Source organism: Oryzias melastigma, linkage group LG11 (assembly GCF_002922805.2).
Source record: "Oryzias melastigma strain HK-1 linkage group LG11, ASM292280v2, whole genome shotgun sequence".
In the NCBI taxonomy this organism is placed as follows: Eukaryota; Metazoa; Chordata; class Actinopteri; order Beloniformes; family Adrianichthyidae; genus Oryzias; species Oryzias melastigma.
This window is the reverse complement of record NC_050522.1, coordinates 18,891,935-18,908,858: the sequence shown is the minus strand read 5'-3', so window position 1 is coordinate 18,908,858 and position 16,924 is coordinate 18,891,935. Positions and strand designations below refer to the sequence as shown.

General features: G+C 41.0%; 3 protein-coding genes across 6 annotated transcripts in view; 2 read left to right on the top strand and 1 right to left on the bottom strand.

Moving 5' to 3' along the window:
• LOC112160885 (lamin-A) overlaps positions 1 to 9,847 on the top strand; it is a 14,044-nt gene extending 4,197 nt beyond the window's left edge. The window contains exons 2-14 of one of the 2 annotated variants that reach the window (XM_024295778.2): positions 3,338 to 3,473; positions 3,844 to 4,195; positions 5,406 to 5,562; positions 5,657 to 5,782; positions 5,856 to 6,026; positions 6,107 to 6,232; positions 6,311 to 6,531; positions 7,438 to 7,705; positions 7,783 to 7,890; positions 7,970 to 8,089; positions 8,189 to 8,245; positions 8,944 to 9,138; positions 9,467 to 9,847. In XM_024295778.2, the coding sequence (XP_024151546.1) occupies positions 3,858 to 4,195; positions 5,406 to 5,562; positions 5,657 to 5,782; positions 5,856 to 6,026; positions 6,107 to 6,232; positions 6,311 to 6,531; positions 7,438 to 7,705; positions 7,783 to 7,890; positions 7,970 to 8,089; positions 8,189 to 8,245; positions 8,944 to 9,138; positions 9,467 to 9,502 (1,923 nt within the window). In that variant the 5' untranslated portion in view covers positions 3,338 to 3,473; positions 3,844 to 3,857 and the 3' untranslated portion in view covers positions 9,503 to 9,847. Of the gene's footprint in view, positions 1 to 3,337; positions 3,474 to 3,843; positions 4,196 to 5,405; positions 5,563 to 5,656; positions 5,783 to 5,855; positions 6,027 to 6,106; positions 6,233 to 6,310; positions 6,532 to 7,437; positions 7,706 to 7,782; positions 7,891 to 7,969; positions 8,090 to 8,188; positions 8,246 to 8,940; positions 9,139 to 9,466 lie in introns of both variants that reach the window. The other variant, XM_024295759.2, reaches the window with a different exon arrangement.
• Positions 9,848 to 10,443: 596 nt separating this feature from the next.
• naxe (NAD(P)HX epimerase) lies at positions 10,444 to 14,093 on the top strand. 3 transcript variants are annotated; one of them, XM_024295976.2, is made up of 7 exons: positions 10,444 to 10,600; positions 11,515 to 11,702; positions 11,778 to 11,886; positions 12,985 to 13,095; positions 13,232 to 13,342; positions 13,415 to 13,562; positions 13,755 to 14,093. In XM_024295976.2, exons 2-7 carry the CDS (start codon positions 11,533 to 11,535, stop codon positions 13,952 to 13,954), a joined length of 849 nt encoding a protein of 282 aa, XP_024151744.1. In that variant the 5' UTR covers positions 10,444 to 10,600; positions 11,515 to 11,532; the 3' UTR covers positions 13,955 to 14,093. The 3 variants fall into 3 exon arrangements, with proteins under 3 accessions (XP_024151744.1, XP_024151735.1, XP_036070117.1); XM_024295967.2 differs by having other exon boundaries at positions 10,447 to 10,633; XM_036214224.1 differs by lacking the exon at positions 10,444 to 10,600 and adding an exon at positions 10,668 to 10,689.
• A 45-nt stretch (positions 14,094 to 14,138) lies between these two features.
• The window catches only part of scn1bb (sodium channel, voltage-gated, type I, beta b), an 11,335-nt gene continuing 8,549 nt past the window's right edge, over positions 14,139 to 16,924 (bottom strand). The window contains exons 4-6 of the mRNA XM_024296041.2: positions 16,333 to 16,474; positions 16,180 to 16,254; positions 14,139 to 14,523 (exon numbers count right to left, since the gene is read on the bottom strand). Of these exons, the coding sequence (XP_024151809.1) occupies positions 16,185 to 16,254; positions 16,333 to 16,474 (212 nt within the window). The 3' untranslated portion in view covers positions 14,139 to 14,523; positions 16,180 to 16,184. The remainder of the gene's footprint in view (positions 14,524 to 16,179; positions 16,255 to 16,332; positions 16,475 to 16,924) is intronic.

Sequence of the window (16,924 nt, the reverse complement as noted above, 5' to 3'; positions counted from 1 at the left end):
TTGGAATCCTACCAAATATAACACATAAAAAACTTATAATTTATTTATTTGCCCAGCACCATTTTATTTATACAGAAGTAAATAGTGCTGAATTAACCCAAATTATTTTGGGTTGAACTGGAAATGTACATTAAAATCCTTAAAAATATATCAAAACACGTGTTTGTGGAAAAATAAACTCTAGGTTTTGATGTGAAATAATAAAAAAAAAATTCTTTTGCTTTTCTTGATTTTTATTCTATTTATTTCCCCTTTAACTTCTAAATGAGTTGAAAAAAGCACATTTTTGGAAAATAAAAGTCTACTAAATATAACCTTAAAAATCACCCTTGCAATACTAAAGGTGTGTTTATTTTTTCACACTATCATTTGTTGTTCTGTATTCCTTTTTTCTTGAGATTGTCTTTCCTCTTTGGTAATTTACTGTGTGGTAAAGTGGTGATCAGTCGTTCAATTGAAACGAAAAAAAAAATCCCAGGATTGTTTTAAATGAATAAATATATATTTTATCATGTTTTAAAGTTACGGTGTAAATTATTTTTAAAATGTAATATGCAGTTGCACACTCACAGTTATGCACAATTAATAAAACATATCTATTAACATGATTTGCAGCTTCTATTTCTTAAATTGTCCCACAGTGCCACTGGCTTTTCAATATGAGATTAATTCAAAGAAGTGTTCAAATGTGAGAGCTAACTCTCTTATTTATTTATTTGTTTGTTTGTTTACATCCAAAATACTTGAAATTACTATTTTTGTGTTGGTAATTTTTGAAAACAATGGTCTTGATTAAGGACATATATCTTATATCACATTTATAGAAATTATATTTTTCCAATCAAGACATTTAATTAGTACATTAGCACGGCTCCGCCCCCAACTAATGGAACATGGTCAAAGCTACACGAGGACCCCTCCCTTCTTTGATTTGTGGGTTCATTTGATGCCATTTTTGAATTTGTATTTATTCATTTTTGTCTCTGATGAACAATCACATGACTTCCTACTTGAGCAGGTTTGAAAGCAAAACTAATTGGAGCCAGGTCAGTTCACAAAGTAACCACAAGGGTACTTTTGGCAAAATTGAGTCAGTATCTGTTTTTGCAAAGGTAAAACAGTCCAACAAAAAAAGTCCAAAATGAAAAATGTGTTTTTCTCATTTATCGTTACAGGTTGGATGTCAGTAACAGGTTTGTTGGAGGGAATTTAACTTTTTCTTTTTTTTAAGTAATTCTTGCTCAAAAACAGCTTTTGTGGGTGTCTCAAGATTGTCCGGCCTTCTTTGACGAGTTGAAACAAACAGCACATAGAATACTGATATATGAGAAAATTTCAAAATAATTAAATCAAAAAGCCTCAGATGTTAATCCATTGTTATAGGACGGGGTGCCCATTCCTGGTCCTCGAGAACTGCCACCCTACCTGTTTTCCTGCTCTCCTTGCACTGCTTGCTGCTGATTACCAGGAGTGTTCATTCAATCAGAATGTGAAGACCTCTGGATGAGTTAACCAGCAGCTGGCAGGGCTTGAAGATCTGGAAAACAGGTAGGGTGGTAGCTCTCGAGGAGCAGGAATGGGCTGTCCTATTCTGATCTATAGGACACATGCCAGACAAAGAGGTACATCCCATTTTCCTCACCTTTGCTCCCTTACCCATAATCCTTAGTTCACAGCTCAGAAGTGATCATTTATGAACAGACCAAGACTTTATGACAGTCATAATACAAACAGAAACCAAACAGAAACATGCGTGTTGAAATGAAAATGTAATCTAACTAAGGAGGATGTATCCGTCTTCATTAATTCAGTTGGGAAGTTGGATGTTTGGAAGTTAAAAGTGTTGGGGATCAACTTGTTTTTGCAGCTGAGATTCATCCAGATCCCTCTTTCATAGGTCAGACTGCTCCACGCTTTTATCTGGCATCTCTTGGTTACTTTTGGATAAAACCACAAGGTGTAGCTATTGCACCAAACTGTGGAAAAAAACAATCCACTACAAATGAATCTTATGTTTGATAAAATCAAGTATTGCATCAATGTGAAGCCATAGAAAAAAAACGTGAGGTTCAGTTATCAATAAATGATCCATTCTGTTATAAACGTATAAATTAAAAACGTGTGCAACAGCTTGCGGATCAGCTTCACGCTTTTGCCTTTCACTCAGTTTCAAAACACAGGGGGATTGTTACGTTTTAATTTCTTTGTGGCAAACTTAGTTTTTTTTTTTTGTCCTTACGGTGCGCATTAATTCATGAAGGCTGACACAGAAAAGCAGTAGTATTTATACAGGTGGGTAACAGAGCTGCCTGAATGGACCCTTACCTTATAGCGGAAAAAAGCTATTTTCACTCAAACCTGATTTTTTTCTTTCAAATCCTAAAAATTCAAACATGTCCTATCGCCAACCCCTACATTACATTTTTAAGGAAGCACTAGTTTAAAGACTATCTCGAGAAACACGAAGATTGCAAGAAAGCATTAAAACAGAGGGGAAAAAAGCACATCTGAAAGACTAATAAAAATGCAAGAAAAACTGTGATGTAACCAAGGACACTTTAACACTCAGATAGACAGAATAAGAACCAAACCTGCAACTTTCTGATTCAGAAAATGACTGTTTTGCACGTTCAAGTCTCAAAATTTATGGTAAAAATGAACATTTTATTGCCAATAAACTGCTTCTAACAAGTTTTTGGGACACAACAACCGGCAGTTGATATGTCTGCGCTTCCAAAGCAAAATCTTTAACTTTTGTGTTTTAGACCTGACAGCCACGTCCTGAAGATAAAACGTGAGAATAAAAAAAGTACTAGACCACGAGTTTCAAGTCTCTGCATGTGAGACTTAAGTGCAATTGAAGTCTGAGCCTTAAATCCTCATCTCAGTGGACCACTACTGTGTCACAGCCACCCTTGACAGAATCTCCAGTTCAAAGCAAATAAGGTTAAGAAATTAGGATTACCGTGACAATTACATTCGTGGATGGCGAAAAGAGCTGTGAGGATCGAGGAAGTTGAGAAGTAACCCGCGGGTGTAGTGTAGCAGCATTAGGGTCACTCAAGTTAACCTTCATAATCCGTTTTATCTAAAAGGAAAGTTTGAAGTCTTCATCAGAGATGTTCAACCACAATGGCTGCAACCTTCAAAATGAGAACTGTTTGCTTTGAGTTGAACATTGAGGGTGACTCATCCAGTGATCCCACGAACGATCAAATGAAGCTGTGGCCGAGTGACTCACTCCTTCGGACTGCTGTTGGTCTGCAGAAGGAGCTCCTACCCGGTGCCAGACCCGGGGCCAGCCTCTTCTCCCTCCCATCTCATTCTTTCCTACAAGGGCAGTGCTCCGGGCTTGCAGACGTAGCAGTCCCAGACTGAGCTGCTTGGAGACATCCCACAACACTGAGAAGAATCAAGGACCAGCGAACCACCACAGCAGAACCTGCCTGTCCTGTGATCGTCTCTAAGAAAAGGTAAAACGTAAATCACATTTTTGAGTGAACTCTAACAGCTTTTCTCAGTTTTGATTTTCATCTAAAGACTTAAGATTTTCTGGATTATATACATTTTTTCTTTTAATGCAAAAACATATTTTTCCTTCAACTAACTCACTTTTTTCAGTTTTTATTGATAGTTTTCATCCAAATTCATTGAATTCTGTTACTTTTTAAAGCTGAACTCCTTTCTGAGATGTCTGATGTGCAGCAGGGAGGATTTTTATTGTGAAATGTGAACACGTTCACAGTCTGCAGCTGATTTAGTTGACTTTTTATGAGGATTCCTTCTAAGTCATATTTAATCTGAGAAACAAAGTAATTTATGAACCATGTTTCTACCACAAAGGCTGGAAGAGGAAAATGGCAACGCCAAAGAACACTCCCCGTGGGTCGAGCACGCCTCTGTCCCCCAACCGCATCACCAGGCTGCAGGAGAAGGAGGACCTCTCCAACCTCAACGACCGCCTGGCTGTCTACATTGATAAGGTGCGCTCTCTGGAGGCCGAGAACGCCATCTTGCGAGTGCGCATCACAGAGTCGGAGACTGAGGTGAGCCGAGAGCTGACGGGCCTGAAGAACGCCTACGAGGCAGAACTGGCGGACGCCCGCAAGACGCTGGACTCAGTGGCCAAAGAGCGCGCTCGGCTGCAGCTGGAGCTGGGGAAACAGCGGGAGGACCACAAGGAGCTGAAGGCCAGGTGGGTCCGAGGATAAATAAATTCCAAATTGCATTTTTGAGTATTTCTTTATTCAAATCGCTGTGAATCAGGAGCACACAAAATTAAAAAATAGAGTTTGAAAAATAATGATGTAGAAAATAATCTGCTTCTGATGCAGACAAATAGATCCATGAACGTCTTCGTTTTCCTCATCTGAGCTGGAATCTGGCTCAAAACTGCAACTCCAATAATGCGTGATATTTTCTGTTGCTCTGGTTGGGGTTGTGAGGGCTTTAAGCTATAGCTCAAGAAATATAAACAAAGAGATGATGGGAAGTCGGAGCAGGCTTACTCAATGCCGACAGTCCCGCCCACAAGTCAGAGGCACCTTAATGTTTGGTTGGGGGTGTAAACTATAGGAAAACAGAGAGCTCTCATCATTTTTGTGTCAAAAGTCCCGCCCACAATTCCAAAGCAAGTTTCTAATGATTCCTGTAGATACTATGTCCTCAAAAATGACACAAATTTTTAAATGTTGTCTAAAAATAGCATAATCATGATTAAACGACTTAAAATAGTTTAAAAGTAGATCGGATGGGTTTTGACACGTGACGTGGCGCTTGTAGGGCTGGTGCCAGCTCGGAGGAGGGCCATGGATTTCCTAATTACACCCAGACTCTTGCTTCTCTGTGTTTAAAGTTGAAGCAGGATTTCAACATTTTTGAAGGAAATCTCAAGAACAATCCTGACTCAAACATTTTACACTTTTTGTGTTTGCCCATAGGTGTTGACGGTTCTGCAGAAATCTCACTCATGTTACTCACAGCAGCACCAGTGACTCACCAGCTCCTAATAACTGGAGCTTGTGCGTTAGCTGGGCCCCTCCCTGGATTTAGACTTGTTCCTATGCTCCTGCATCCAGAGCTTGATGACTAAGTCTTTCCTTCTCCCCCCCACCACCACCACCACCACAGTGGTGGATGGACACAGTACGTGGCATCGTCTAAACGAGTGCTCCCATTATTTTCCATACTGTTGGTCGTTTCCATGACAACGGCTCTGCTAAACCCTGACATATGTATGGCAACCAGATCCACGGGACAAAACTTTTGCGGTCTCTGACTCATCCGCAGCGAGGTCTTTCCCCTCGCACGGGGCTTCCTTCTCGTCTATATTTAGATCATGCAGAAGCGACTTCCAGAATTATTTTTGCTCCTCAGTTCTAAAGATGCAACTTCTGCCTCTGCAGGAACACCAAAAAGGAGTCGGACCTGGCTGCTGCCCAGCAGAGGCTCAAAGATCTGGAGGCCCTGATGAACTCCAAGGATGCCTCTTTGACCACGGCTTTAGGGGAGAAGAGGAATCTGGAGGTGGAGAACCGGGAGCTGAAGGCGCAGGTTTCCAAGGTAGCCCCACCTGCTCACTCAGTCAGTTTTCTTCACCTTTAAGTGACTCTAGGCATCCAATTTATGTTTGTTCTTCTTCCTGGAAACTCCTTAGCTGGACACCAGTCTGGGCGACACCAGGAAGCAGCTGCAGGATGAGATGCTGAGGAGGGTGGATGGAGAGAACCGCATCCAGACCCTGAAAGAGGAGCTGGAGTTTCAGAAGAACCTCCATTCTGAGGTCAGACTTATGCTCGTGAAATCATTTGGACGGAGAACCCCAGAGACTAACCGAGATGGTGAACTTTTAACAGGAACTGCAGGAAATAAAACGGCGCCACGAGTCCCGCATGGTGGAGATGGACAACGGCCACCAGCAGGACTTTGAGAGCAAGCTGGCGGAAGCACTGGCAGAGATGCGCAGCCAGCACGAGCTGCAGGTCCAAATGTACAAAGAGGAGATTGAGAAGACGTTCAACGCCAAGGTGGCGCTCTAGATTCAGGACGAATGTGACCTCTCCTGCTCTTGACTGCATGATGATGGACGCTCTGGTTTCTGTTCCAGCTGGAAAGCGCTCGGCAGTCGGCAGACAGGAGCAGTCACTTGGTGGGAGCGGCCCACGAGGAGCTGCAGCAGACACGGATTCGTCTAGAGTCCACGTCGGCCCAGCTGAGCCAGCTACAGAAACAGGTGAGCAGCAGAACCACAACAGAACCGAGGATAGAGCCTCCTGCATTCAACTTGTAATACATGCAATGTCTGACGCAGCTGGCAGCTCGCGAAGCAAAGATCCGAGACCTGGAGGACGCTCTGACCCGCGAGCGGGACTCCACCCGCCGCCTGCTGGCAGACAAGGACAGAGAGATGGCAGAGATGAGGCAGCGGATGCAGCAGCAGCTAGATGAGTACCAGGAGCTCCTGGATGTGAAGCTGGCTCTGGACATGGAGATCTGTGCCTACAGGAAACTCCTGGAGGGAGAGGAGGAAAGGTTTGTTGAACCTCTGAAAGTGAACAGCAGACGCTTAAACTGGATCAATTTGCTTATTTTTACGATTATTGTAAGCTTCTGTAAATGTAAGGAGCCATGTTTTATAGTCGGCTGTTGGCCCAGTGTTGTTTTGAATCCACGTTTATTCAATTCTTTATCAGTTCAGTAGACGTTCTTCAACCTTTTCAGCCATGATCATTATAGGGGGGGAAATCGATTTGGTGATATATCGCGATATTTCCTTTGGCGATACTTGTATCGATTTAAAATGCTGACAAGGTGATATTTAATTAATTGCTTGTGAGCGTCTTTCAACTTTTTGTTTTCCACCTAAACTCTTGACCACATGTCGACACTTTGAGCAGCTTTACACCAAACCAGAACAAGACCTTACGAGAACCATCTTGTGTTACATTTTTAGTCTCATTGGCTCAGTCAGCCTCACAGTTTCTGTTGTAATGAGACAACTTCGTATGAATTAGTTTATTTCAAAGTCATACTCTTAAAAAAAACCTGAAAATTTGTTCTGGTACACTTTTGAGATATATCGTATCGCGATACGTATCGTATTGCCAGATTCTTGCCAATACACACCCCTAATAATCACATGTTTCCATGAAAATAAAAAACCTGTAAAGTCTCAAATTACAGCAAATTCTGCCTTTTTTCTTTAGAATTATGGTTTTCAATAGCTATGATCTAAAAATCATAGCCTCCGATTTGAGTATTTTTGCAATTTCTGTTTTCTTTCGGCATTTAAAAATTTCACGACATCCCAAAAATGTAAATGCACTCATTTTTTTATACCCATATTAAAAAATGAGCATCTTGAGTTTTCTTCTCCACTTTTGCATTGTAAGTCCTTTAAGGTTTTTCAAACATCTTCATCTTTGTCCGTCCCTGCAGGCTGCGCCTCTCCCCCAGCCCTCCTCCCACCAGAGTGACAGGAAGTCGCTCTTCAGCCTCTGCAGCCCGCTCAGTCCACAGCAGCGCCCAAAGCTCCCCGGCTAAGAGACGCCGCCCCAACGATGTCGACAGTGAGGCCTCCAGCTTTGGAGGCGGGGCCCTGACCCGCACTCGCATCACCCAGCAGGCTTCGGCTAGCGGGCGGGTCACAGTGGACGAGGTGGACCTGGATGGGAAGTACGTGAGACTCAGCAACAAAGCCGATGAGGTGAGGTGATGAAGTCTGTCATCATGTGAGAAATTGACACAATAGAAACACCTGATGGGCGTTTTGTTTGATTTCAGGACCAGAATCTGGGCAGCTGGCAGGTGAAGCGCCAGGTGGGATCCGGCACTCCCATCGCCTTCAAATTTCCCGCTAAATTCACCCTGAAGGCGGGTCAAAGGGTCACGGTTTGTACTTTTTAAAAAAAATCTCCTAACAAAGCCTCAGCTCAGCTCCAGCTGCCTGACCTCACTTGTCTGTAACCAGATATGGGCCTCAAACGCTGGCGGATCTCACAATCCTCCCTCAGATCTGGTGTGGAAGTCTCAGCCTTCATGGGGCACCGGAGACCAGTTCCAGACCACCCTGATCAATGCCAGCGGAGAGGTACATTTAAACAATAAGAAACCACAGATGATCATTCAAATTATTCTTATTTAAAGAAAAAAGCTGAATATTTATTTATTTATTTGTTTTTTGTTACAGGAAATGGCGATGAGGAAGGTCACCTACACACACTTTGATGATGATGAAGACAACATGGTGGGTTTAAAAATTGGACATCATAAAATCAATTAAAGCTGAGCAAGCATGAAAAGTCAAATATTAACCCAGAAGTTTGTTTTTTTTTTCAATTTAATCTTCACGACAAACCAGGGACCAATAAAGTCTTAATCTGATCTAATCCTCCATTGAACACATTGAATATGTAATTAAAACTGTATGTTTATAATCTAAAATTGACTCAAATAAACCCAGAATAGAATAGAATAGAATAGAATAGAATAGAATAGAATAGAATAGAAATATATATAAGTACAATTAAATTCCATCAATTCAGCCAGACATAGTTATTTTTTGGGTGATTCTTAAAATAAAATCAGCATGTTTTGGACTTTTTTTTTTTTAATAAATTAAAATAAAATATAACAAAACGAAGCAGAATAAAATAAAGTAAAATAAAAAAGCCATAAGTTTATGAAGCAAAAAAAACTTAGAATCACCCAGAAATGACTCATTTAGGTTTTTATTGCTGACAAATATACATCTAGGAAATGTGAAATATAAATGAAACATTTACATGGATGCACACACACACACATATACACATATATGTACAAATATAAACATATTGTGAGACAGATTGTGTTCATTTCCAAATAATGAGACTAAAATCTCCTCATAGATAGAGTGCGGATGTTCGTGCTGCTGATGTTGCGTGTGCGTTTCCTCTCTAGCAGGTGGCGCACAGCACCTGCGGGGACGGCGAGTACAACCTGCGCAGCCGCACAGTGGTGTGTGGCTCCTGCGGCCTCCCCTCAGACAAGTCCAGCAATTGCTCCGCTTCCTCCTCCACCCGCTCCGTGCGCAGCGGAGGGCTCTCCGAGGCGCTGCTGCCTACCTCCTACATCTTCAGCACCAGCACTCCGCGCAGGGTGGGTCCAGGCTCGGTTCTGTCAGTTTGATTACGGCTGTGCACTCAAAATGCAATTAGACTGGAATAGGTTGCAGCAGTAAAACAGTACTGTAATCTGTTTAAATGTAATCTGATTATTAGATTATACATCAAGAAAAACAAGTGCTTCTGTCTACATCCATGTCATAGTTATTCACCTTTACAACTTTTAATCTGAATAAGGAACTTTGTTACCTTTGAAAATAAACCAGTTAAATCAAGTTTCATACAAAAATAAATTATTCAAAATTATCCTTACTTTGCTAGAAATTTTCTGGAGTTCTAATTTAAAATAACTTTTGTTTCAGACTGGACCCAGAGTCGAGAGCTGCCCCATCATGTGAAGACTTCATCCTTCCTTTTTAAAAAAAAAAAAAGTTTTTGTATCTTTCAGCTTTATATTATTTTAAGCAAGAAGTGCATGCATTGAAGCTTTAAATATTTTTTTAGATATAGATATGCATGAAGACAGCAGCTGTTTATTATTTACCTCATTGCTTTGTTATTTTTAAACTGCATATGTTTTTTTTATCCTTGAATGTTGTACTTATTCTGAAAAAGAAGGTTTGTATTAAAAACTGATGATATAAACAAACTTATGCGAGATATTTTATACTTTGCTGATTAATAAAAGTTTTACAGAAAGCTGTAATTGTTTTATTTATGTTCTTGCACTTCACTGGATTGCAGTTCATGCCTGTCAAATTACTTGATAAAACTGATAACACCCTATTGGCTAGGGGAAATATAAAACAAATGCAATAAAAGAGAAAAACAAATTAATCAATTTTTTTACATTTTTCATTTTGATAAATTTGAGGGAACATTGATTTAAAAAAGTGAAGTTCTGAGCAATAAATATCCAATTACTTAAAAAACAACCCCAAACTTCTTAGTGTTTTATATTTATATGTGTGAGTTAAAATTAGTTTCATTAACTTTTGAAAGTTATTTGTGAAGCTTCACAGAGTTGAGGGCCCAAATTTGTAATTGAATGAAAACATAGAAAATTAAAATTTGGGGTTTTACTTTTAAAATAAAATTTAAAACTATTAATGGAGAATTTAATTGGTAAAAACTGACGCTTAAAATAATTTTTGAATTACTTTAAAATATATATATATTTCAGAAAAGATTATTTTTCTACAGCGCCCTCTGCTGGTGAATTAATTACAGTTGGAGGCCCTGCACACATAGCTTTTAAATACAGCATGCGTGTTGATCCCACACGTGTGATCATTTTGTAATTTAAGAATAATTATAAATCTTTAAATAAATCCTCCCGACACCAAACTACGTTCCCTTCAAAGCCTTCAAGGATGCTTTTATTTTGATATGTAGAAAGGATTTATTTGTGAAGTTTTCAAAAGCGGAAGTTCCGGGTAGGCTCGCTGCAGGCAGCTTCAGACCTTCAAACAAACCTTCCCAACCTACTGTCCTCGGTCAGTGTCGCAGTGCGGTGTGAAGGGACGGATGTGAGTCCGCTTGTTAATAAGACAAACGTTTAAAATCGGTAAATTAAGTTAAAACTGTCGGTCAAAACCGGAAGCTTGCGGCGAATTCTGTTGTTTGCTAACAGCTAACCCAGAAAACCGTAAATCGAACACAAATGTCGCAACTGGACATCCAGAAAATGAGTGCGAATCAAAACATTGATCATTTATGTTTCGAAAACATTTATTTTTTTATATCAAACATTATTTTGAGAATCTTAACATTGTTACAAACGTTTAATAATAGTAATGAGATACCCACTGTCATTATAGATACGTTTCATTTGAATTATTTGAGTTATTTTTATATACAGTCTGTGGTCAACCACCACAATTAAAGATATGAATGATCCACTCTTTCAGTCAGTTTGTTTAACTATTGGAGACGACCCGAATTTATTTATTAAATAATCAAATTTATGGTCTGAACATTTTTAGCCTCTCAGTGCATTCAGGTTACTTTGGAGTTTGACTTCTGCCTTTATATGTGTACAAAACATGTTTTAGCGTCTAGTAGTCACACAAAACTTGAAAAGCAAGTTTTAACTTCAAAACTTCTAAGTTCAAAATTTAATATTTTCAAAATCCAAAGATTTTTATATGAATTTTGAAAAAAAAAAAAGGTCACTATTTCTTCAGATTGTGCAGCACAATGTAAACACTTGTTTTGGGTGTTCCTCTCGGTATGTTAAATACACTCAGAGCTATATTACAAATTCTATGACATTTTGAAAGGTTTATCAAGGATTGGTTACCTATAGGATCTAAAGAGGCCACCCTCCAGCCTTCATGGACAGAAATATTAAGATTATTTACATTCAGACCTGCTGCTCCTCCTAACCACCACTTCTCCTTTTGCTCAGGAACCTGCACCCACCTGGATGTTGAATGTTCGGGCTCTGTTTGGGATCGGCTTCCTGGTGACCTCCCGAGTGGCAGCGTCCCTCTCCCAGGGTGGGACATGCTCTCTTTCCGCTGCAGCTGACCACCACAAGGACTGTTTTGGCAGCAGAGCGGCGTCCACAATGGCCCACAAAATCAAGTATCTCGGGTGAGGACTGAGCAGCTAAGGAGGGTGACACAGACTAGGATGCATGAGAGTAACTCGAGCCCTGTCTCCTGACAGGCAGGAGGAGGCTCAACACATCGACGAGGAGCTCTTCAGCGAGTATGGCTTCAGTGTGGACCAGCTGATGGAGTTGGCTGGACTCAGCTGCGCAACAGCCGTCACACGGGTGAGATTTGGCCCAGGCTTTTATTTTGAAGTCAGAGAAGAGCTGCTTTTTCTTGACATAAAGGCTTTGTCACATGAGTGAATGCTGATGTTGATCTGTATTTGTAGGCGTTTTTATACCAATTAGACCCCCTACATCCTGCTTTATTAATTTACCATTAAAAACAAGAGGTACTAGTAATCATCCTTTTTTGTCAGCAACACTCCCTTTCTTGCAGAAAAAAGTTCTTAAAACACAGCAAAAGGTTAAAGATTTGAAGAGTCTTAGAAATTCTCAGTTTTTTGTTTCCAGATTTATGGAATAAAGCTTCAGTGCACACTTCCACGAAGTCCCTACCAGTGAGACTGACCATTAAAGCACTGATTGTTCATTTTAAAGCCTCTGGTTTCATCCAACCACCACAGTGATTGCTAGCTTTATGCTAACACCATAGCAGTCATGAAGGTGTTGAGTCTTTGGTACTCTCTAAGAGCGGAATCGAACCCTCGATGTGTTGGATCCACAAGCAATCGAAGACTAATCGACGATTAAAATAGTCGACAACTAATTTAATAGTCAATTAGTTGCTACTTTATATTAAATGGAGTCAGAGTGTAGTAAAGTTGAAAGTTATAACGGCATTATGCTAGATTTTGGGATTATTTTGTTATTTATTAAGGTTTTTTTAGACTATTTTGGAGTTTAGCTAATATATCAGCTTCATTCTAGCTATTTTGGCTCATTTAGGATTATTTTCAGGGTTTTTTTAGGGTATTTTGAAGTTTGGCTATTTTTTTAAGCTACAGGCTAGCTGTTTTGGCTAACCTACAGTACGTTATTTTCAGTTTTTTAGGCTAATTTGGCATTTAAATAATATTTTAGCTAGCTATCAGCTTCAGCATCTTCATTGGCCAAATTCAGCTTACAGCATTCACACTAGAGTTATCACAGGAAATGCTATATTCTAGTTTTTAGTTAGGTTAAAGCTAATGATGGTTAAGATGTGTGCTTTACATCTACTTTGTGCTTGACCTGATTAGTCGACTATTAAAATAATCGTTTGTGGCAGCACTAGTTGGTACTCTCTGTAGCTCAGCAGCAGATGTCTTTTTGTTTCAGGCGTATCCTGTTGCCTCTCTGACCAAAGCCAGACCCACTCTGCTGGTGGTCTGTGGACCGGGAAACAACGGGGGCGACGGACTGGTCTGTGCCCGACACCTCAAGCTGTTTGTGAGTAAAGTTTGTAAAGATCAGAGCCTTAAGCTGGTTTTCCTTAGTTATGACTATGTAAAGTTGAACAAACACAAGCTTCAGTCGGCAGAAGCCACCCTACACTCTCACAGTCACTTCCTGTTTGTGTTCTCAGGGGTACGAGCCCGCCATCCTGTACCCCAAAAGGCCCAACAAGCCTCTGTTCCAGGGTCTGACCACACAGTGCCAGAAGATGGAGATCCCTTTCCTAACGGAGATGCCGGAGGTTCGCCGCTTTGCTCGTCTGACTTCAGTGCAGAAGCTTCCTAAAAGTTGATACAAATCCGTGTTTTCTCAGGCGGAAGTCATCAACGAGGCTTACAACCTGGTGATCGACGCCATCTTCGGCTTCAGCTTTAAGGGCTCGGTGCGGGAGCCGTTCGCCTCCATCCTGGACGTCCTGAAAAAAACCACGGTGCCCATCGCCAGCATCGACATCCCGTCAGGTCAGCCCCTGCCTAACAAGTATTCCTGTGTGGACTGAGTAAAAAGCAACAATCCTGAGGGGGTGGAGTCTTGGATTTTTTTGGTTTAAATCATAATGATGTGGATAAGAAAGTTCTTAGTGGATGGATGAGTGAAAATGAAACTAATCGGGGGGGCTGCACGCCGGTGCCTCCTCCTCTTCTCTCTCCCAGGTTGGGACGTCGAGCAGGGCGCCGCCGACGGCCTTCAGCCGGACACTCTCATCTCCCTCACCGCCCCGAAGAAGGCAGCGTCCATGTTCAGAGGCCGGTACCACTTCCTGGGGGGTCGCTTTGTGCCCCCCGGCCTGGAGAGGAAGTACCAGCTGAACCTGCCGCCGTACCCCAACACCGACTGTGTTCTGCAGCTGTAGGAGCCGCTGTCCCAGAGGGGATGGTTGTGCTGTTCCAGCGTTTAGACTGAGCCCTGGCGCGGCCTCTCTGCTGCTCTGAGGAGCCAGCTCCTGCTCCAGATCATGAGTTTGATTTGTGAAAATAAAATGTCAACATACACCAGACGTGCAGTTTTTTGTGAGCTAAAAGTGACAGAACCTGCCCTCATTTTTTAGTTTTTATTTGTCACTCATTGTACATCTATCAACTGGAAATACACTCCATAACATCCTACCATAGAGACAATCGATGGGAGTACAGGACGTGTGGTGGATGTGTTTTTTTACATTGCTGTGGTGGTGATCAGTAGAAAGTAACTGGCTGGAACCGTCAACATCCCCTGTGCCTGTGTCTGACGGTGTGGCTCATTGATGCATAATGTTTGCCTACATAAGTGCAGAACATGCTTGGACAGGCAGAGCGTATGTACAGGGCTTGCTGGTACCATGCTGTCTGCCTGGAGGTGCTTGAGGTGAGGTGGAGGAATCGGCCCAGGCTGTCGTCATGCTGGTCAGAGTCTGGAAGGAGGGGTTCAGGCCGTGGAGAAAGCCTAGAGACGAACCAAGAGGAGAGCTTTAATCCATCGAGCTCAGGGAGAACCCTGATCCTCAAGAACTTCAACCCTGCCTGTTCTCCAGCTTATCGCTGATGATTCCACCTCCTGATTGACTGAAGACATTTGATTGAGGTTGTCAGCAGTTTATAATTATGGTAAAAAGTTACAGTTTTAAAGTTTTAAAAACTCACATTCTGCTAGCTTTTTGGACTACTTTGGCCTTTACGAAGGTTTTTGAGGCTGTTTTGGAGTTAAGCTAATATCTCAGCTACATGCTAGTTTTTTACTCTAATTTAGGCTTTTTTCTGTTTTTTAGGCTATTTTGAAGTTTAGCTATTTTTTCAGCTACATGTTTGCTGGTTTGGCTAACTTTTTTTGTTTTGTTTTCTTATGCTAATCTGGCATTTAGCTAATATTTTAGCTAGCTATTAGCTTGAGTGATTTTAGCTATCAATTTCAGCATCTTCAGCTATTAGCATTAGCATATTCAGGGGTCAAATTCAGCTTACAGCACTCACACTAGTATTATCGCAAGCAATGCTATATATCTAGTTCATAAATATGCTAAAAAGTTACAGTTTTAAAGTTTTAAAAGCTGGCATTCTGCTAGCTTTTTGGAGTATTTTGGCATTTACTAAGATTTTTTAAGAGAGTTAAGCTAATGTTTCAGCTACATGCTAGCTGTTTAGGCTAATTTAGTCTTTTTTCCGTTTTTTAGGCTATTTTGAAAAATAGCAATTTATTTAGCCACATATTTGCTGTTTTGGCTAACATGTTTTTTTTTTTGTTTGTTTGTTTTGTTTTGTTTTCTTAGACTAATCTGGCATTTAGCTAATATTTTAGCTAGCTATCAATTTCAGCATTTTCAGCTATTAGCATTAGCATATTCAGTGGCCAAATTCAGCTTACAGCATTCACACTAACATTATCGCAGGTAATGCTATATATCTAGTTCATAATTATGTTAAAAAGTTACAGTTTTAAAGTTAAAAAAATGTAGTTTAAGAGAGTTCAATAAGTGTTTAGCCTATTTGGCCCACGACCTAAGGTGTCTTTTGGATTTTGGCCCCCTGTGGGATTTAGTTTGACACCTCTGCTTTAGGGTTTCTTCCACCAATTAAACGAGGCGTACACGCCACAAAATTAGATTATTATCCATAGCAAACTAAATAAACAGGAAACAAACAGAAATATGACAAAAATGGCTCTAACAAAGGTTAATGTTAAAAAAAGATCATCTTGTAAACAATTTAGCAGCTCACTTCTTCTACTGAAGACAGGTGTCACCGATCAAAGTTCTAAACATCTGTTTGTCTCTAAAACAAAAAAAAGGAGTTTGCATCATCTCTGCTCATAAATGAGATCCTCAAGCTGTGACACATTTGAGAATCAGCCCCATACTATTAGCCTTCCACCTCCGTGCCTGACAAAACCCTTTGTTCCAGAAGTCTTTGATGTTTGTCAGGAACGGTCAACCTTTCTTTGATCTTCATGTTTTACTGTTTTGGCCTTCAAGGTAAGAATGCTGAGTAATATGTCTTTTGGACCACCTACGGAACGGCTCTTTGGTGTTGCTTCACTTCTGAGAGCTGACCGAGCTTCACATACAAGTGTGGGTGTTTGATGTGAAGGTTCTGGATCGGTTTTTACCTGTGCTATTCTCCGACTTGCACGCCCGCACAGTTATCTTTGCTCTCTGAAGCTATTGCTAAATACTCCGCGTTCCTGAAGGAAACAAAAGCAAAAAGCAAAGTTAGGCAAACCCTTGAAAACGTGACAAAACAATCCACAGCGGTCACTTACGCTGCCTCTCGAAGCGCTTCTTCACCCGCCGCCGCAATCTTCCTGTAGCAGTATATCATCTCTATGAGGAGCCAGACCTGCAGGCCGATGATGGACACGTACATCATGACCTCCGACACGATGGACGCCGTTCCCCTGGTAGCTGCACCGAGAGAAGTCAGTCGTGGACTTTACAGAAAAAAACTTTACGAAACCTTAACAAAAAATTGATCTTTGACTGAATCAAGACAGCAAATATGTCTTCATGAAAACAGTAACATCAACCGAGATAGAAATATTAAAATGTCATAGGATATTAATACTAAAATACCCATATTTTATTATTAAAATAATGTACGGTACTATTTATCCCTACTTCTTTTAAAAAAACTATAAACATAAAGATAGTCCAGACCACATGTGTGAAAGTCAAGGCCCGGGGGCCGGATCCGGCCCACCGGGTAATTATATCCGGCCCTCCAGATCAATTTATTTTATTGTTATCATGTTCGGCCCACGACCTAAGGTGTCAGGATGGGCCTGGAGCTCCCCTCCTCCTGCCACCAGAGGGAGCTCTCCCCTCACTTCACCCCAGCATTCACCTTGGAGCTTC